This window comes from Vombatus ursinus, unplaced genomic scaffold (genome assembly GCF_900497805.2).
Source record: "Vombatus ursinus unplaced genomic scaffold, bare-nosed wombat genome assembly UNPS02014820.1, whole genome shotgun sequence".
NCBI lineage: Eukaryota > Metazoa > Chordata > Mammalia > Diprotodontia > Vombatidae > Vombatus > Vombatus ursinus.
In genome coordinates, this window is record NW_020954598.1 from 13,824,573 (window position 1) to 13,847,195 (window position 22,623).

A 22,623-nucleotide genomic window follows, 5' to 3' on the forward strand; every position below is an offset into this window, starting at 1 on the left:
TGTGTGTGTGTGTGTGTGTGTGTGTGTGTGTGTGTGTGTGTGTGTGTACTTCTCCTAACCCTGAACTGGATAGTGATCCTACACGTGCAATGACTTAGAAAATCTGACCTTAACCAGGTAGATATGGAATGAGATGGTCGCTGCAGTTTTCTTGAGTTAGTTTTCTCTCAGTTGAACACTAGATTTCATGCTACATAAATATAATTTCACTGAGCTTTTTTGTTGTGTTTTTAATTCAGTGGATTTTCAGAACGGATATTCCTCCAAAGAAACCTGCAAACTGCGTAACTCTTAAAGAGCCCATTTTAATCATTTTAGTGATATTAATACAACTATTGCTGTGGGGAAGTCAAGTGTTTGATGGATCATTCAAACCTCCCAAGAAGCAGGATCAGTCACACCAAAGCGCAACTGAAAGTACAAACACGTAAATAAATAATAATGCCAAGAAAAGATAAAACAGTGCTGCAAAACTAAGTAAGGAAAGACTCTCACAGGGTGCTGGAAGCCACAAGAGTTGAATTTCCTTCCACTCTGAGGATTATCTCAAATGAGATAATAATAAAGCACTTAGCCCCATGCTTGCTACATAAGCAAGTGCCATATAAACATTAGCTATTATTATTGACTGAGGAGTACAGCTTCATGAAGTTGAAATAACATAGGGAAAACCAGTTTTTAAAAAAAAAAAAGGAAAAAACAATTGCTTATCATTGTTATTAAGAAAAAATGCTTCTTACGTGCAAAGCAATATTAAAAACTGCAGTAATACAGACTGGAAAAAAAGGAAATTGTTATTGATAGAGTTTAATTTTCATTCAAGACTACATAAAAACTTTGTCATAAGGGGTGCAGGTAAATCTATAAGATCTAGGAATCATCATCAGGCTGTAAATTAGCCACCAAAAATGATCCACAGTTTTTTTTAACTTCCAGTGAGCCTAGAGGACTTGTTCTTATTAGGAAAATTACGAATGTTAATAAATATATATATATATATATATATATATGAAGCAGAATCACAAAATTCCCAAATGAGGATGGAATGTTGAAGAAAAAAAGCCATGTGCCATGACACATATCACAAAAGAATAAGAAATTTATTCAATAGATGAATAGTCTGAGAATTTGCTTGGCTTAAAACCCTATTGAAAACCTATTGGTTCTAATCATGGCTAGACAGAAAAGGTGAACTGCTCACAAAAATACATTTAATGTTCAATATGATAAGCAGGGTTTTATCATGAAGAGCCAACAAATACATGTCAAAATCTTGTGAACTCTCCCTGACAAATAGACAAAGGATATGAATAGGTAGTTTTCTAAGGAAGAAATTCAAATGATCAATAGCCCTTCTTTTTTAAAGTTCCAAATCATTAATAGAGAAACCTAAATTAAAGCAGCTCTGAGATTCTACTGCACCTCTATCAGATTACAAAGTTGATCACAAAGGAAAATGACAAATGTTAGAGAAGCTATGTGAATAATTCAATATTGGTGGAACTGTGAACTGTTCCAGCCATTCTGAAAACAATTTGGAACCATTCTTAACAAGTTACTACCCTGTGAATACCCTTTGACCCAAAAATACCACTACTAGGCCTATTTCCCAAAGATTAAAGAAGAGGGGAAAAAACCTATGTGTACAAAAATATTTGGAGCTACTCTTTTTGTGGTGGCAAATAACTGAAAACTAAGTGGGGTGGATGCCCATCAACTGTGGAATGACCAACTAAATTGTGTCATAGGACTGTAATAAAATAGTAAAAGATGAACAATTTTCCAAGACTCAAGCACTTTGATCAATACAATGATTGACCATGATTATAGAGCACTGATAATGAAGCATGCCATCCACCTTCTGTCTTAGTAGGGAAGGAGTGAGGGTACAAAATGAGACATATTTTTTGGATGTGACAAATGTGAGAATTTGTTCTACTATTGCTATACATGTGTGTGTGTATATATATGTATATATATGTATATATATGTATATATATGTATGTATATATTTGTTATGGAAGTTTTGTTTTTCTTTTGCCCAATGGGAAGGTAGGAAAGAAAAAAAATTTTGTTAATGGAAAAATATAAAATTAAATCCAAAAGAAAAAATATTGTGTAATCAGTGTTAAACTGATTGGGTAAAATAAGTGATTACAGAAAAAGTACCTATTTCATATTAGAAGTTTTTGCAACATGTAACAATTGTAAGGTTCATTTATAATCAATAAATTTTATTCTATCCCAGTTAATTATCATACCATTGAATAAGGTTGTGGAGTAAGAAGATTTGGCAACTGATCGGATATCTGGGATTAAAAGATAATGAAGAGTCAAAAATAACACATGTTGCTAACTTAGATGGATGCTAAATTAGACTGGAAGAATGGGGGTACCCTTTGACAGTAATAGGGAAGCTTGGAAGTAGGATGTGTTTGAGTGTTGGGAAGAAGGAGAAAGAAATAAGAAGTCTTGTTTGGGAGTATATTGTCTTTGAGATGCCTCTGGGACACTGAATTCAAATTGTCACAGTTATGTGACAGGAGCTCAGGGGAGAATCTACAGCTCTATGGAGGGATCTGGGAATCATCTGTAAAAAGATTAATTTAAACCAATGGGAGCAGATGAGATCACCAAGTGAGAGAGTATAGAGAGAAAAGAACACAATAAATTCAGCCACTTTCTTTAGAATATTGTACATACAATTTGCATAGCAAATACCACATAACTGCAAAGATCTGTAATCTTATCAGTGTGGGCGAGATGGTCCTTGGGAGTTTCTAAGGTTGGAAAATTCAGCACCCTACAGCCAACCTAGCAAAGAATCTCTCCAACCATAGTTAGACTGATGATGAAAGACAGACCCATAATCCATGACTTTCCAATGAAGTAGTATCTTTCCATCTTTCTGATGTGGTATGATCCCTTTCAGCTTTCAGTTTTCTGAGAACCCAGTCTCACCACTCTGGCATAAGAAGGCACTTGAGTAAGAGAGTGTAGGTAGGCATGATGAATATTTTATCTAAAATACTACTTGGAGAAACTTTTCTACCACCTCTCCTGAACCTTCAAAGATCCCATTTTGATTTTTTATGAGAGACTATCTGTAGTATGTGACCAGTTTTACAAATAAGGGTAATTTCACTCCAACTTCACTACAATGCATTCTGTGCTCTTTTCCAATTTCACAATGGTATATTTCAATCGATTTTCTAAACGACATTTTTTCCAGTTACTAATTTGCGATTTATATGACAAATAAACACTGTGCCTTTCATACCAATGTTTTACAATGGTCATTTTAAATGCTATAAACTCCCTATTACCCCCACCTTCCTGAGTTCCAACATCACTCCATTTTACATAACATTAGCTTTTATTACAACTATTTTTTTAACTTTACAATATTTTTATTGCCTTTGATAAAGTAAACTAAATTTAGATTACTGAGCAGTGATTTTTTTAACTGATAGATGAGCCTCATAAAGGCAGCAACTAGACAGAGCAGGGCTGTTTGGTATTAAAGCAACATGCTAATTTACCACTTCTCAAAGAAATGTTTGTGATATTTAACCCACTCTTAGGGACTTCTGATGGAAAAAATTTAAGCAGTTCTCTTATAAGAAATGCTAAAGGATAAAGCATCATTAGAAGTTACCAATTACATTTGCCTGAAAGTTAGTCTCATAAATAAAATCTATTAAGTGACACTAAAAATAAAAAGCAAGACAAAGTAAAAAAAAAAAAAGTAATGGCATAAAATGGTATAAATCATCTCTCTGAAAGCATTGTTTATTTTAAAAAGTAAAATGCAAACTTACATTTTAAATGGAAAGCTAAATTAAAAATAAGACAAGAGTATCCTCACAAAAATCAGGCTCCCTCTAAGGCCCTCATATCTCAGTTGAATCCCATACTGTCCTGCTTTCCTGTTTCAGATGCAAAAATAAATAAATAAATAAATAAACCTCTTTGGAGTCCAGAGATCAGAATAGCAGTAGGTTTATAGGCTCTTCCTATTAGCATGAAAAAGGTACTCTGTGACCATACTTCAATAATTCAAGAATCCTTGATTTAATCAGGGTAGGGCTCTCTCTATTAATATTCATCATAATACCTCCATCCCTTTGGAAGCAACTTTATGAGTCTTATAGCCAAAAAACAAACAGCTCAGATAGATCATAAACAAATAGAAATAGATAGGTGTGTATATATGATATATATTATATATACATGTGTGTGCATGTAACATGTACATTGTATTGTGTGTGTATGTAAATACACATGCATGCATACAAACACAGTCCATCAACATTCATCACAATACCTCCATCATTTTGGAGACAGCTTCATGATTTTGATAGCCAAAAACAAATAGAAAAAGAGATCAGATCAATACATGATGCATAGACAGACTGAAAGATATATGATAGATATAGATATATGTGCATTTGTGTAATATATATATAATGTGAGCATATAACATGTATAATATGTACATGTGCATATACATACATATACATAAACTTTAGTGGAGGCATATAGACATGGAAGATATGACTGGACATGTAGTATAATTGAATCTATGGTAAAATGAAAGGCTTTATTAGTAATCAACAAATAACAGAATGGAACTCTTTGACCAAGATAAAACATCATTACTGATACAAATTATTACCATGTTTCTGAAATGACTTTATGAATTAGACTTGTCTTAATTATCATAAAATGGTATTAGGGGAAATTTATATTCAGTCAATTTGAGCTTTAAATATATCCCAAGTGATATTAATAACTAAAAAACAATATGGTGGAAAGTACAAGCCCTTTCTTCCACCCTCTTTTCTTATGGTCCCTTCTTTGCCACTGTTTGACTAATATGCCTACAGATGCATATGGCAGCTCTCTCTTGCCATGCACAAACACCCCAGTGTCATCTGGAAAGACTGGCAGGCTAGTACAATGAACAGCAGAGTCAGAGGAGCTGGGTTCCCATCCCACATCTGATGATTTCCCCCTGTGGGACCTTGAGCAAGTAATTTCACTTACCTAAGCCTGAAGCTCCTCATCTGTACAATGAGATGGCTTGACTACATGGTCTCTAAGTCCCCTCTAACTCTGGTTCTGTAATGCCATACTTCTCTGCCAGGTGACTAACTCCAGGTTTTAATTGTGGCAAGTGATAGAACCAGAGACCTGGACAAAATAACCAAGCTCAACCAGCGTCCTCTTCTTCATTCCGACACATGTGAAAAGTAACCTAAGACAGAGATGCTGAATAATTTGTCCAAAGCCACACAGCTGGTTAATGGCAGAACTGGGGCTATTACCTGAGGCTGCTGATTCCTAGTCTAGTGTCCCAGGTCAGGAAGATACACCAGGCAGAGCCCTTGCAAATCAGGGTGATTTCTCAAATCAAGGTGTCTTGGGAGAGAATTCATGCTACCTCTCGTTGCTCTTACATTTTAACGAGGCTGCCCTAACAAGTATAAAATAGAGCTGGGATCTCTACAGTGCTGAAATTCCAAACTGATTTCTAGCACATTTTAGAATCACTCAGACTACTGAAACAATCATTTTAAGTACAGAGATTAAAGAACAGGTGGGAGGAATGCCCAAATTCTCCTCTTCCTAGGAAATACCACTGAGTCGACATTTTGCTATTCTGCAAGGTTTAACCAGGATTATTGCAGGTTTGTGGGCTACTTTGAGAGCTAGGTCAGGAAAGGGTAATTACTGTAACTTTTGAGTTCCATTTGATCACCTTTACTCCTCTGCTGCAATTTTTCTACTTCAGGTGCCTCCATCGAATATGAGGGAGGAACAGTAAACTTCCTCAAATTCATCCTTCTAGTAAAGGGGTTTCTTAGGGGTTATTTTAATTAACCTCTCATCCTTTGCATATGAAGGTACTTGGGTTGACCTATCAGCAGTAGGGAAAGCAGATTGAGATGGGTTTTGGGGGGTTTTGGGGGGGTTTTGGGGGGTTTTTTTTTAATCAAAGAAAAGAATTTGCACAAATCCTGTCCATCTGGAATCCAAAGATATTTACTGGGTTAGAGAACTAGTCTGGAGTCACGAAATGAATGAAGCTGGCTGGCCCATATAGAAATCACACCTGTTGGAAGTCAAAAGATTTGGTAATATAACAGGTACGAGGACTTTGCACAGGTGTGTTTGCAGGACAAAGAAATAACTAACTAAGCAAGAAACCAGAACTGGGCCACATTTGTTCCAGAAAATGGGCTGTAGTTGAAAAAGCAAATGATAATATATTTTTGGAAGAGTAGGGGCAGGCAAGCTGGGTGAAAGTTCCTGATGCTAGAGCACAATTATTTCTATGCTTTAGGAATGTCAGTTTGAAACTATATGGAAATTTCATTGAAAAAGTATAGCGAAGAAGCAGGGATACCAATTAGGAAGATACTTCAATAGAACAAGAAAAAGGTGATGTGACCCTAAACTAGAGTAGTTGCTGAGTGACTGGAGATAAGGAGATGGAAATGAGACATGTTGGAGAGGTACAATTGACAAGACTTGGCAACAGATTGGATATGAAGATTGATGGAGAAGGAAAGGTCAGTAGTAACTCCAAGATGGCAAACCTGAGTGACTGGATGGAGAGTGGTGCTGTCAATAAAAAGGTGTATCTTAAAGAAGGTTTGAGTTTATAGGGCAAAGCGTGCCAAAGGGAGATATGAGTTTTCTTTTGGACATATTGAATCCAAGATACCTATGGACTATACATATAGAGATGTCCAGCAAACAATTGGTAATGAAGGGCTAGAGTTCAGAATAGATGGGGGTAGATAAGTTCCCCTATATAATGTAAGAGAAGGCACTTTTCTGTTTTTATCTTTACCTACTCATTGTCTGATATATTACCAGGAACAGAGTGGGTTCTTGATGAACATTTATTGAATTAAATTATTGAGTTGAGAAAATCAAGGACCTGTAAGATCAGAATAGTAGAAGGGGTGTTAATATGGATATTTGGGGAAGGATTTTCAAAGTCATGTTAAGGTAGAAAAATGAAAGCACTGAAAACATGACCTGTAAATTCTTAGAAGAATGGAGATTTCTATGAGCAATATGTGAATATCATTGACTCAATGTTTCCCACTGTCTTTTGTGGAAAATGGCAATAATATTACATATGAAACTGTATTGCTTAATTCAAATCAACAAGTTCAACTCAGCAAATAGTAACTGAAAAAATATGACCACAATTACTTAAACAAATCCCCCATAATAAAAAGGATCTATTCTGTGAAATTTGGATTCAAGTCAAAGGGCCACATTTGAGGACCCAGAGGGCCACATGTGGTCTTAAGGCCAAAGGTTCCCCACCCCTGACTTAAACTTATCATTGCTAAAAAGACGTCTCAGGTAACAAAACCTTCTCACTGTCATATTTTGACATATAACATTTTTTTAAGTTTTCATCTGTTTGCTTGGTAAGTTAAGTTTCCGGTAAAATATTAGGTTTTTTTTTAATTATAGGTTTTAAATTCAATGTATTCTGAGTTATAAAAGTATCAGTTAATTAGCTATTTTATTTCATCAAAATGTGAAAGCTAAAGTCATTTTAATCACTGTATATTCAAATATTCATTGATGGAAATCCCAAAAGTGTCCTGAAGAGAGCAACCAGATGATTAAATGCTTTGAGGTCATCCAATGTAAGAATCAGTTGAAGGAAACAGATATTTAGGCTGAAGGAAAAGTAGGAAGGATATGATAGCTGTCTTCATGTATTTCAAGGGTTCTCCAATGGAAAAGGGAAAAGGGATTAGACACTCACCTTGTCTCCCAGATATAAGAACTGGAGAAAATGGATGTAAGTTACAAAGAAGCATATTTAGAACTGATTGTAAAGAAAATTTTCAAACAACTAGAGCTATTTCCAAAGAGGACAGCTTTTATGATGGATTTTTCTTTTGTATGGGTCAGATTAGTGGGCCATTTATGTCCTTCCCAAAGCTTTGATTCTGTGAAAATTTAGCATTCCTTAAACAACTATCAAGTTATCTTTTATCAGAGGGATTTCTTTTTTTATTGTATCATTTCATTAAATTGAGTCACCTGATTAGTGGGTTCAACTCTTCCAAACTGATGCCAACAAAAGGAACTCATTGGATTAATTTTGCTATACTGTGTACATACATAGTAGGTACTAATAAATACTAGACTAAATTGGAGCATCAGTCACAAATAATAAAAATAAAAGACATCTTATTCATTAAGAAAAATACCCATTTTCATTAAACCATTGAGCATTTGACTTACATATTATTCTGCTCATGAGAAAAGCATTGATATAAACAGGGAAGAGGGAAAAAAAGCCTTTATTGGTAAATGATAATAATAATGTCTGCAAAGTTCAAATATCTTACCTATACTCACAAAGATGCTCAAGATTTACCCAACTCAAGAATCTATGAGAGAGCTTGCAGGTTGCCCCAATAAAACAGTACTTTTTCTGAGTCAACATTCCCTCATCTTTTTTTTTTAAAAAATCTGTTTCTATTAAGAAAGTTTTCATTAAAAGGGGGATGAAACCTAGAGAAATGCCAAGAGCTCAGGAGAGGTGTCAGACTTGAGACAGACTTGAGAGTTATAAAGGTGAGAATAATGACTCAGTTTCACATGTGTTTAGAAGCTTTGGGTAGAAATGAATTTGTCAAAATAAAGATTGTAAATTTCAGAAATTATATTTTTATCAAAACAATGGAAATAACTAATTGAATACTTACTATTGTCATGCAGTTGTTCTGTGCTTCTCTCATATCGAGACTCTATGTCTATTGCATCAGGACTATGTGATTTGTTTTTGGAGTCTTGCAAAAGTTTCAAAAATACCTTTTTAGAAACAAAAATAGAGCTATGATTATTATGGATTTGATAATAGTTTATATTTATATAGCATTATTGTAAAAAAATGCTTCTTTTATGATTTTTTTCTTTCAACTTGTTTTCCTTTCAATTTCTGGAATTAGTGGACTAAATTATTATTCCTAAGATGCCTTTCAAACATAAATCATAATATATTTATTCATTCGTTAAACTTATTAGGCATATACTCTTGTAAGGTACTTTTCTAGGCACAGAGGTAAATTCAGCAATTGACAAAGCTTGATTTCTTCCCTCAGTAATCTTCATATAGATGAGGGGAAGAACCAACTACCTGCCATAAATAACTACAATACAAAACAATAAATAATAAATACCATAAGAACAGCACATGAAAAGGTATGGGGAAAAAAAAGAGGGAGAGATTCTTTGCTTCTAGCAGAAGTGCCCAGAGAAGGTGCCATAGAACAGATATCATTAAATCAAAACATTAAGGAAGATGGTAAAATGTCAGTAGGCATAGACGGAAATGATTCCAAGTGGAGAGACTGAAATTTTAAAAACTGAATACTCTATAGCAAATAACAAGTACAATTAATCAGCGAATCTTTGGGGGAAAGGAATAAAGGTCACCGGGTTGTGGAGGACCTTGAATTCTAGGCTGTTTGGACTTTTTTGGTGAGAAAATAAGAATCTGATGAAGTAGGTGAATACCACTTTCAGGATACTGTGTAGGAAGCTGCTCAGTGGAAAAGGTTTACTTAACAAGACCCCCAAAATAATCAAACATAGTAGTCTAGTAGGCCTCTCTATTCGACAAGAATTACTGGAAAAATAGGAAAGTAGTTTGGCAGAAATTAAGTTCTGATCAGCATCTTAAACTTACACCACATGCCCCAATAAGCTCCAAATAAATATATAACCTAATAGAAAAGGTTTTATCATTTTTGAAAAAAAATTGAAAAGAATCAGAATTACCTTGAATAACTAGGTCAAGGGGAAAAACTATTAATCAAACAAGAGATATAGACATTCATAAAAAAAATCAAAATTGTGATAAAATTTAAAAGATTTTTAATGAAAAAAAATTCTACTAACATAAGCAATGATAAGAAAAAATATCTTCCCAGAAATGAGAATAGGATGGGAAGAGAATAAGATTTTATTGAGGGCCTCCCAGTAAGGATAGTCTCTTGACTAGTGCAGATTGGTATTTTTCTCTGCAGCAAGGTCTTCCTGACTCCAAGGTGAGCTTTCTATCCACTGTAGTCCCTGCCCCTCTCACAGCAACCATATCTAATAAAGGTCAGATATCCAAGTTCTATAGAGAGAAAAAACATATTAGAATGAGTCATCCAAAAATATTTGAATGACAGGTAGTAAACAATATGTTTAGAATAAAACATATATTGTCAGACTCGGTCAATATATTGCTTTTCTTGTTGCCTTTGCTTGATGATGTATCTATCATTTGTGACACCACATTTGTGGTAATAATAGGAATGAAAATATTTGTTGGTATTCAGTCATTTCAGTCATGTCTGACTCTTTGTGATGCCATTTGGGTTTTTTTTTGGCAAAGATACTGGAGTGGTTTGCCATTTCCTTCTCCAGCTCATTTTACAAATGAAGAATTGAGGCAAACAGAGTTAAGTGACTTGCCTAGGGTCACACAGTTAATAAGTGTCTGAGGTCAGATTTGAACTCATGAAGATAAATCTTCCTGACTTCAGACCCAGCACTCTATCCACTGCTCCACCTAGCTGCTCAAATGAAAATAAATTAATTAAAATAAACATGCAATACCACATGTTTGTAGTAGTAATGAGAATGAAAATGGATGAGCAAGAGTGGTCGTTAGAAGAAGAGGCAATAGGAAAAAAAGATGGGGTTTGAGGGAAAAGATGATGAGTCAAATTTAAATCTGCCTCTCTGCACCCACTAAACTTTTCTCCTAGATCTGGATTCTAAGACCAAGACAGATAGCTGAACACCAACACAGATAGCTAAAATGCACAGTATCCCTTGATCAAGGCTTTAGAGATTGACAAAAACAAACCAGATTGGGGAGGGCCTTGAATGCCAGGGATAAAGAGAACAGAGGTTTGAAAGTAGGACAGAGGTAAATGTCAATGACAGGGAAATGGGAGTGATACTGAGTAGGTATAATTTTGTTATTAAACAAGTTGGGCAGGATGACTAGCCCATTTTCCAATTAGATTCTGGGGTGTAGCTAGGGTCTTCTTTTTGAGACATTGAAAGGCCCAAGGTTAATTAAATTCATGGTCTTGGTTTCCCAGACAGCCAAATTGCCTGATAGCCTTAGGAGAAAACAGGGGGCAATGATTGTTTCCATTGTTTGGTAAATGATCTGGACTGTCAGAGAGATTCCAAACCAGAAAATGGGAGAGTAGAGAAAGGTTCTGGTGAGCAGAAGCACCCTATTCAGTGCTGAGAAATGTTCAGTAGATGTAAAAAGTCAGGCTTGTACTTAGAGACAAATTAGGACAGACTAGAAAGAACCCTGGATTTGAAGTCAGAGGACATAAGCTCAAATCCTGGCTCTGCTGCTTACTACCTTCGTGGCCTTGGGCAGGTCACTTAACCTCACTGGGCCTCAATTTCCTCATCTTTAAAAATAAAGAGGTTGAACTAGATGTCTTCTGAAGTCCCTCCCAGTTCTAGACTCATGATTCTATGATACTATGAACCTCTTTGGGCCTCACTTATCTGATTTGTATTTCCAGCTGAAAACTATATGAAAACAAAAGAAAAAAACATGGAATTGAGTGGATCCAGATGAACTCTATTTTCTCTCAGTTTGCGGTTTGCTAATTTAGATTTGAGTTCTGAGGAGAGCTGTAAAAAGTTGTCTAGATAGCCTCAGCACTTGCAATTATGAAGAATGGCTTTTTTTTTTAATGAGTTAACTACCATCAATACAAAGGAAGCTCCTGCTTATCTGTAAAATGGGTGGGTTGAACCAGGTGATTTCTAAGGCCCTTCCTGCTCTAGCACTCATTGTCTACAATACCAGAAGCAAGCAAGGACTGTATGGCAAAGACAAACATCAAAGAAAACAGGGAGCTAAGTACTGCTATTCTACAGACAATTACAGAGAATAGAATTAAAGAAAATTGAAACTAAATCAATTAAGATGTGTCATTTGCACTAAGGCTTTTGCTCCATTGATAATCCAATAATAATTTTCTTTCTAAGCACAATTAAAATTATGATTATTTTTAGTCTATCAATATAGACTGCTACTACACAATCATATTACAGATTAGCTGTAAATACGTGTGTATCTGTGTACTCTTAAACTTCCTGTCCCAAAAGGGTCCTGTAAATCTTATCTATCAAAATAAACATGAGGCCCATCTAGTGGTGAATGCAAATTGCATACACATTCCCTTGGGACTTGGAGAAAGTCTAAAGAATCCTATCACAGAATCATAGGACTTATAATAGAAAGGGATGTAAGTGATCATCTAATCTGTCCCCCTCATTTTAGAGATGAGCAAACTAAGGCCTCAAAAGGTTTGTTGACATGATTAGTACCATTGGTAGTAAGTTACTGAGTAAAAATGTGAACCAACATCTCAGTTTCCTCATCTGTAAAATGAAGAGATTGGTTTGGATAACATCTAAGATCCTGACTTACAATCCTAGATCACAGAGTCCAGGACTGACCTTCTTTTTGTAATCTGATGGACTCCTGTGGATCCAATGATCACCTCTATGCAGGTGTTTCCTCCATATCTTTCTCCTGATCTTCAGCAATATCAACTGTCTGCTAGAAATCTCCACCTGGATGTTCCATAGGCATCTCAAACTCAATACACCCAAAACATTACTCATTATATTTTCTTGAAACTCACCCCACAGAAATATGGACTTTCCCTAACTTTATCGGTCTTAAGGCCAACCTACTAGTTACCTATGTTCACAATCTTGGAGGCATCTTTGACTCTTCACTGGTCTTCCAAATATCTCTCCAGTCCATCTCCTCCTCTTGACTCATATAATGATCATGCTCATTCAGGTCCTCATCATGTCTTGCCAATATGATTGTGATAGTCTCTGATTGTTTCCGCATCTCCAGTTTTCCCCCTCTCTGAGCTATCATCCACAAATTGTGGGCAGCTGCCGAATTATCATCTCTAAAGCACAAATCTGACCATCTCATTCCTATGCTAAAGAAGTTTCATTTGCTCTAGAATAAATACAGACTCCTTTTTGGTATTTAAGTTTTTTCCTAATCTGGCTTTATAATAATCTGTCTTTCCAGACTGACTTCAAACTGTCCCCCCTCATACATCGGATGTTTCTGCTAAAGTTGGCTTCTTTACTGTTCCACCCACAGGATATTCTGCACTTCTCCAGCTTCGAATTAACTAGTCTTATGCCTATGATGCCCTTGCTTCTCACTTCCACCTCTTCAACCCCTTCATTCCTCCAAAATAAATCTTAAGTGCCAGCTCCTACATTAGCCCTTTCCTGACACCCCTCCTTGTTAGTACTCTCCCTTAGCCAAAATTATTTTATATTTCAATTTAATTCCATAAACATGTATTAAATGCTTACTATGTGCCAGATATTCTGTTAAGTACTAGGGACAGAATATTAAAAAAAAAAAAAAGACAATTCCTGCCCTCAAAGAATTTACAATCTAAAGTGGATGAGGAGCAGAGGGATATGATGATGGTGCAGTCAAATCCAAGGGGTGCAGCTGATGGGAAATGGCTGGCCTGTGAACCCTCTTTAAATGGAGACTTTGGGAAAGTTCTGTGTTCTACATTCCATCCTGCCAAGCAGAAGCTCTTCCTACTAGAATATGGGCTCCTTGATAGTAAGGACTGTTTCATTTTTTTTTTTGCCTTTGTGCCTAGAAAACTGTCTGACACACAGTAGACATTTAGGAAATACTGAAATTGAATTGTAAAGACCTCAGAGGGCATAAAGTGATAGCAATATGATGATGGTAACCTTAGCAAACATTTTAGATTCCCACTGAACTACATTATACTTAATAGTGTATGCTCCTATTTCCATTTTAAGTAATATTTTGAGACAACAATTATATAAGATGCCCTAGTCCAGTGGCTTAGAGGAACACATCAGGTTCAAGATACAATATTAATAATCTCTTTCTTGAAAGGTATTTTATGTAAAGGTCTATAACATTCTATCAGTAAAATTTTTGAAAGGAGGAAGTTTCACATTATGCCCTTAATACCTACTCATACATTCTTTAAAATTTGAAGAAAAAATTCACTATCATCCCTTTCATCAGCATTCATGCTTTCAGGGCGTGTCTTAAATGTTTCTGTTAGATAACTGAATTGAGATAGAAAATTTAAACCCTGTTTTATTAGAGCAGAGATAGGAAGGAAATTCAATGTGTTCCAGAAGCTCATATAACCAAATGACTTTATGAAGTCTCTACTTTAAAAAATTTCCAAATTTAGAAAAACCAATCTGACCAACTGAAATAAAAAGATATGTTTAGCAAATACAACACACGCAATCACCACACTAATTATGATATGAAAAGAAAGTTAACTGTAGTATTTCTTTGAACAATTTCTCTGTGACGTCAGGCTATTGAGGATGAAATTAATACATTATTCTTAACCTTTCTATTCCTCGGTTTTCACACCTGTAAAATAGGGGAAATGATGACAAATAACAAATCCCACAGAGTTATTATGAGAGTCAAATGAAATCACATGTATAAAGCGCTCTGCAAACCTTAAGGCACTATATAAATGCTAGCTATTATTATTATTCCCCATTAAATGTATATTTAATTCACTTCTGATTAATAGACAATTTTATGTTGACTTTTTCTTTACGATGACTAGAAACCTATAAGATAAGGAATTGAAGGGAGTTGGCTTTTTGTTTTGTTGTTGTTCTATTGGCTTGGTTTGGTTTTGTTTCTTAAACCAAGTAGATTTAATATGTTGAATTATCAGGCGACTTCTTTAAGTCAAAGGAAAATTTGAAAATGTTTAAACCAGTTAGGTCTCTTAATAGTTAATATCATCCTATTAAAGAGCCAAAAATAAAATAACAGATCAGGAAATCCCAAATACTCTTTTCACTACGTGATATTTTACGGATTTGACGTTCATGTAACTTTACATTTTTATTGTTATTTTTTCTTACAATACGCCTGTTCTGCTTCCTCACAAAAGATGCATTCAATAGACGTTATTCTGCCACATGCAGCCTTTTAGTCTTTGTTGAGGGACTTGGAAACTTGAAAAAACTTCTAATCCCAAATATTTATGAGAACTCAATGTCATCTAAATATTAATTGTGCCATTAATCACTCAGGCTTGTGGACTATACTTATCTTTTGATTTCCCTTTTTAAAAGAGTGTTGTCAAGTACCATAGACCCTCTGATTTGGCCTACAGTTAAAATGTCAGGTTGATGAACTGTGTCCCAGAGATTTCCAGGGCAAGGTACCTTCCATTTAGAAATGAGAAAAAAGCTAACCAATATTGGTATGAGTATACCCACTAGCCAATGATCAACACATCCTTAATGATGGCAACGGGACAAGCAAAATTCAGCTCATATTATATAACCTACGTTACTATGGTCAATTTTATCTTTGCCTAAATGGCCACTGCAAATCAAAACAGGAAAAGAGATAGACGATATGGTATAGTAAGAAAAGGACGAGATTATTGATACACTTGGATTCTTCTACCAGTTTTGCTGCTAACTAGCTCTCACTTCACCTTGGCAAATCACTCTCTTTGACCTTCAGTTAACCCTTCTTAAAATGAAAGTGCTGAATTAGATATTCTTGAACCCCAACTGGCTTTAATATTATGTGAGATTTTCTTTAAAAGTTCAATGGATCACATCTATAGGAGTACTCCCTGCAATGATGTAGATCATAACCCATCTAAGACTTCTCATCTTGTCCTGTTTTTTTGTCTTTGTTCTCCATATAGGATCCACCCAATGTACCGGAGGCCTTCCTCTAGATCAGAGAGGTCAGTGAACTTGATTTTTAAAAAATATTTTGATAACTGTATGTCAATATAAGTGGTTTCCTATACAATTCTATATGTATTTTATTCATGTAAAACATTCTGGGAAGGGGTCCATAGGACTTTGTTAGTCCATGACAAAAAATTAGTTTGTGAACCTTTGCTCTAGATTTTTTAATATTTTAAGGCTATTTCTTAATTATTAAGTAATATAGACCAACTTATAATTATTCTTATTCATTGCTTTTATTTTGTGACTAGCCTATTCCCTTTTCAGGTCTTATAGCTCTGTTAACCTTTTATGGCATTCCCCCTGTACAATTCTTCACTGATAAGATTGTGCTACCTATTCAAGCCCATCATATATTGTTCTTTGGGTAACCTGAAACTTAGATTTTTTGGAGACTAGGAGACATGATTCAGTCTTTCAATATCCCTGCAAGAACATTGTGATTTAAAAACTGGGTCTTAGTTTCAAAACATATGGATTCATTGAAAAAAGTGCACAATTTCCCAAGTTGTAACCCACCACACTTCCCTCTTCCTATTTAATTCTGTTCTCAATTATAGCATCTGCCTATGATATATGCACTGATTTATATATTTTATAGACAGTTCATCCAACTAAATATCAAAGTCCGGACAATAAACATTCTTCATCTAGTTGGTTTTCTATAGGTAAACAACCTGCAGAATTCATAAGGTACCTCATAAATGTAATCTAAATCACAGCAATCTCTCCTTCTTCCCCTTACCACACAAAGCAAACTTTCTTCCATGAAGGTACCTTTCTCTTAGATGCCAACTTTGGGGGAGGCAAATTTCATATGGCCCACAATCATGTCTTCTCCCAACAGTGACATATCAACAGTACCACAGTAGTTTGTTATTATGTTTAAAGAGTACCATTTAGACCAGATTCAGTTGAGTAAAAATGCCCAAACTATGATTTGCAGCTACAGAAGCAGTGAAGTTGATTGTCAAGCCTCCAAAACCAACTGTAAAGTCGTCAGGAATAATGCAGATGAACACAGAAGAAAGCACGTACTGCAATAACAACCATGTTAACCTTAGATCAATAGAAAAACGCAAGAAAGAAAAATCAATACTTGTTTTAAAAGACAAAATTGGTTGAGATAGACATTTTACAGGCTTTCACAAACAATGGAAAGTTTTTGAAAGCTCTTAATGCTCTGGTTCTTAAAAATACTTATTCAAACTGAACTTGTTTTATTGTTTTGATATTGGTTACCTCTCATTTCTGATTCATTTAAAGATGCCTTCAGACTAACCATCTCCTGATGCTTTAGAAACTGAGATTTCTTTCTTAGCAGGTACTGAGTGTAGAAATCAAGTGAACAATCCCTTTAAAGCCTACTATGGCCATAACAGTATGCTGATCACAACCATGTGCTAACTATTAAGGAGGTGGACTTTGGGAGAATCTAAAATAAATAAGATCTCTGTTCTGGATTTAAGGAACACCTGATCAAGTCCTTGAAAGAAGAGAACTATTGCAGCCATTGAAAGTTGTGGGATACAGGAAAGGTGAATGCAAGGATAAAGGCTCAGAGGTAAGAGTGTGGAGGCCAAACAAGATCAAAGGAGGAATAGGTGAGTCGTCTTGTTTGTCTAAAATATCTGACGCATGAGGGCAAATGTTATGAGAACAAGCTGCAAAGGAAGATTGAAATCAGATTGTGAAGAGCCTTGAAGGCAAGGCTAGGAAATCTGAGGATTTTTTAGGTAAACAATGAGGAATCCTTGAAGGTTTCTGATTAGTTATCTGTCACTTCCATTGTAAATACTTTCCCACAACTGGAGGTGATTTCTCTCTCCCCAAATTTCTCGTAGCACTTTATCTAGGTTTCTCCTATTTGGTTGTGGAGGATACATTACAGTTCTTTGTGAACATAGCTTACTTCCATTTTTAGATTGTAACTTCTTCAGAGCTGCCTCTGTCATTTTTTAATTTTTTTTGTCATTTTGTCATTTTTTAAATTTTTGTAACCCCATTCCTACTATGTGCTAAATAAATGTTTGTGGAATTGTTGAGTTGCAGTAACACCTTCATTCCACATATATATGCATATGTACATACATATGCCTGTACATATGTATGCATATGTGCACATAAATTTATACATACTCATATTCCTGCATATACATGTGTACATGATTAAGCACATACATTAATATAGTGTAGCATACATACATATACACATATAATGTTGCAAAATGATACCAAAAATGTTCAGTTCCTACTGGCCACTACGTTTCAAATGAAGATTGTAGTTGAAAACTTTTCAAGTTAAATTTTTTCCTTATTTCTGTAATTTAATCAAGGTATGAATTTTTTTCAGTTCTATAATTCACATACTGTTGAAGGTTAAGTTTTGTTCCATTTGGATAAAAATGCCTTAAGAATAGACAATGAAGAAACTGCAAAGATGTCTTTCCCTGAAGGGAAAAAAATGAGAAACAAGAAAAGGGTAAAGGGTTTATCTTCTTAGAACTGCTCACATGCTGGAAAGCTTTCAGTGGATCAGCTAATGTAATGAATTGTCCTCCATTGTGTTGGATTTCTCCATTTCCTATTCTGAATAAGAGACTATCCTATGATACAGTGAGTTCTCTGTCACTTGAAGTATTTAGACGGAGACTGGAAGACCAATTATTGGGGATGCTAAAGAGGGAATTAATGCTTCTGGTAGAGGTTCACCTAAATAACATCTGAGGTTACATCCAGTCTACAATTCAGTGGAAATTCAAGCAGCAGTTGGTTACAGAGGAATAATATAATGTGAGAGCTAGAAGTAAGGTCCAAGAATGAAGCCTGGAATTAATGGATCATAACATTGGAGTTCAACTCTCAGTTCCAACATTTCCTAGTTGTATGAATCTAGGTGAGCGATTTAATGTCTCTAAGCATAAGTTTCTTTCCCTCAAAAATGATAATATGTAATACTTACACAAAGAGATAACATAGCATGATGGATAAAGAGCTAGCTTTGAAGTAAGAAAGTCCTGAAATCAAATTCTGCCTCATATATACTGGCTTTGTGACCCTGAGCAAATCACTTAATTTCTCTATTCAAATCCCTAAGGCTGTAAGTTGCAGAGAAGGTAGCAACCTGAATTGCTACAGGGAGTTTCCTTACCTAGGGGTTCCCTATGTCAATGAAATCACATGTCAGTCCATATTCCTAATATTTACTTTAATTACTTCAAAGGATTTTGATGTGGAAAACATAATGTCAGTGTAGGTATAGAAATGTCTGATTATGGAAATAGGATAGATAACACCGATATGGTACTTTTACGCATATTATCTCAAATGATTCTCAGAATTACTCTGTGAGGTAAGTATTATAGATATTAATCCTGTCTTATGGCTGGAGATGTGGAAAAATTAGGACACTAGTTCATTATTGGTGGAACTGTGAATTGATACAACCATTTTGGAGAGCAATCTGGAATTATGCCCAAAGAGTTATTGAACTGCCTATACCTTTTGACTTAGCCTTACCACTACTAGGTCTGTTTCCCAAGATAATTAAGGGAAAAGGAAAAGAACCTATATGTTCTAAAATATTTACAGCAGCTCTCTTTGTGGTAGCAAAGAACTGGAAATTGTGGAGATGCCCAGCAATTGGGGAATGGCTCAACAAGCTGTAGTATATGACTATGATGGAATATTACCATGCCATAAGAAATGATTAGCTCATTGATTTTAGAAAAAAATGAATAAATTTACATGAAATAATGAAGAGCAAAATGAGCAGAACCAAGATAACATTATGTACAGTAACAGCAATATTGTTTTGAGAACATCTTTGAGCGACTAAGTCATTTTGACTATTATAAATACCCAAATTAACTACAATGGACCTATGAAGGAAGATGCTATCTGCATCCGTAGAAAGAACTAACAAACAGGAGTATGTATAGAATGATTTTACACACACACACACACACACACACACACACACACACACACATATAGATATAATTTGTGTCTAATGGTAGCCATCTAGAGGGGAAAGGAGAGAGGAAAAAGGAAAAAAAAGAAATTTACATGATAACTTTCATATATGTTTAAAAGGAATAGCAAGTTGTACATGATTGATTTGCAGTTTCATGTGCAATCATCTTTTTTTATTATACAATGTTATGAAAAAAAAAACAAAAAAGAGTTTAAGTGACTTGCCTAGACTCAGCTAGAAAATGTTAAGGGCAGGATTCTCTTGACTCCATGCGCAGGTACCTCCTCACTACATCATGCTGATGTAAATCTGAGTTAATAATATTTTTTACCAAGAGCCAGACACTTAGGAAGTTGTTCTTATTTTTTTATTTTTTCCCAATTACATGTAAAACCAATTTTTAATATTCATTTTTAAAATGTTGAGTTCCAAATTCTCTCCCTTCCTCCCTCCCTGAGAAGGTAAGCAGTTCAATGTATAGGTTAGGAAGTTATTCTAAGAGAACTGTCTAGTTTCTTAGGTCTAAGACTGATAAATCAATAAAGTACCAGGTTTAAACCTGAAAGGGTCATTGGAGGTCATCTCATCCAATTTACAGATGAGGAAATTAAGACCCAGAAGTGAAGTGATTTGCCCCAAGTTTAAACAGTCATTCTTTCCCCCAGGATTGGAACCCAATCCCTCTGTCCCTAATTGCATCCCTCTTCCCACTATATCCCCTGCCTCTTTTGGCATTTATTTAATTTTTGAATAATATGACCTAAGACAAGTTATTTCATTTCTCTGGGCCTAATTTTCTCTACCTGTAAAATGAGTAACTCATATTTGATGTCTTCTAAAGACATCATTGGAGAGCTTTAAATATGGAAAAGAATTTGGAAGTTATCTACCATCAGACGCTGGGAGAAATAACTAATGTGGTACATGTTAGAATCAAAAACTAAATGTCACTAAGCTCAAATGATGGGGTGGATTAAAATTTAAAGCAATAAAGTTTAAGGTGGGCCACTGCAAAATCTTTCATTTATATTTTTTGGAAAACCTGCAGCATAGGTACAGGATGCGGTGAGGGTGAGAGAGTTATTTCTATGAAATTGCCTTGGTGTTTTTATGGACAAAAAGTTCAGTATGAGTCAAAAGTTCTATGGGGCAGCCAGAAGAGTTAAGACTGCTTTTTTTAAAAAATCATGGCCTAGGGGTTATTGATGATGATAAAAGTGAAAAAAGGCAGATAGCACAAAGAGAAGGCTGCTGAGGCTGCTCAGTACAGATTATAAGATCTTTGTGGGAATTCTGTTACCAAGTAGGCAGATATAAGAGGCATAAAATGTACCATAAAGGGGCAGAAAATTGCTGACTGTCTAGTCACATTAAAAGAAACAACTGAGCAAGCAAAAGGGAGAACCTGGGGAGGTTATATTCTAGTGAGCCTAGATTGGGAAGAAACCTTTTCCTGAACTAGCTGTGAATTCCTATCCAAGACTACAATTAATTACAGTTTCAGACAAATTGATTAAATGTCTAAAGACACTACAAATGTTACTAGTATTTCTCTATTAAACGGGTGAGAAAAGAAATAAAAGTTACCAGGATGATAAGGCAAGACTTTCTATGCAATATATGTTGCTTGTTTCATTTGACATCACTTAATAGTTTAGAAGACTGGCCCAGTAGGTTGGTGGAATTTGGCTTCCAGGCAACTGGTGAATGAACGGTGGCTACATGGGTCAATTGGTCTTTTTTCTAACCAGATGATTTCACTTAAGCAATTCATTCAACAATCTGTTCTCTTCCAGGGAAGAGTGAGTACTTAAAATATATAAAGAAAATGAAAAAAGTATAATATAATTGCCAATAACTGTTTGCTTGTAGGAAATGGCAAAACTTATATCATTCAATAAATGGACTATCGGAAAAATGGGTGGATCAGTTACATACTGAGTGAGGGATCATAGACGAATGTTACAGTGGAAAAATATCTAGAGGAATGACTATGTTAGGTAGGTGGAAGATTGAATTCATAGAACAATACAAATAAGAATCATGAATGTGAACAAAGATTGAAATGTATGAGTGGTTTGCAATCTGCATCCCTCTATGGAATACTCACCTCAAAAAGAACACAAATTGATTGAAACATTGAAGTTTATACAAAAAAAAGTAAAGAAGATTTACATTACTATATATACTACTACTACTACTTATTTTCCCCTAAAGATAGGGGAAAAGGAGAACTGGAAATGGTGAAAGAGATTGAGAGTGTATTTCAAGTAGACTATTGATATCAATGATAGAAATGTGAGGTGGTATAAAGGTAATAGACAAAGGGCTGGCCTTGGAGTTATGAAGACCTGGATTAAAGTCCTGCTTCTGATAAATAGTAGGCAGCTCAGTGCTGCAGTAGATAGAGTACTAGCTCTGGAGTCAGAAAGACCTGAGAACAAATCCAGCCTCAGACATTTGCTAGCTATGTGACCTTGGGCAAGCTCTTTAATCTCTGACTGCCTCAGTTTCCTCATTTGTAAAAAGGAGAAAAAATAGCACTTACTTCCCAGGATCATTGTGAGGATAAAATGAGATATTTGCTCAGCACTTTGTGAACCTTAAAGTGCTAAATAAATGGCAGCTATTAATTTTTATTAGCTTTGTGACTATTGGGAAGTATCTAGGCAAACCTCTAAATTACAGACTAACTTACAAATAGATGACTTGCAGATCCACACCAGTGGAGAGAGGTTTTTTGCACAGACATTTCCATTTATCAGAAC

At 35.2% G+C, this 22,623-nt stretch overlaps 1 protein-coding gene across 1 annotated transcript in view; it reads right to left on the minus strand.

Moving 5' to 3' along the window:
• Window positions 1-22,623, minus strand: part of ABCA13 (ATP binding cassette subfamily A member 13) — a 489,891-nt gene that overhangs the window by 220,325 nt on the left and 246,943 nt on the right. The window contains exon 42 of the mRNA XM_027837266.1: window positions 8,757-8,862. Within this exon, the coding sequence (XP_027693067.1) occupies window positions 8,757-8,862 (106 nt within the window). The remainder of the gene's footprint in view (window positions 1-8,756; window positions 8,863-22,623) is intronic.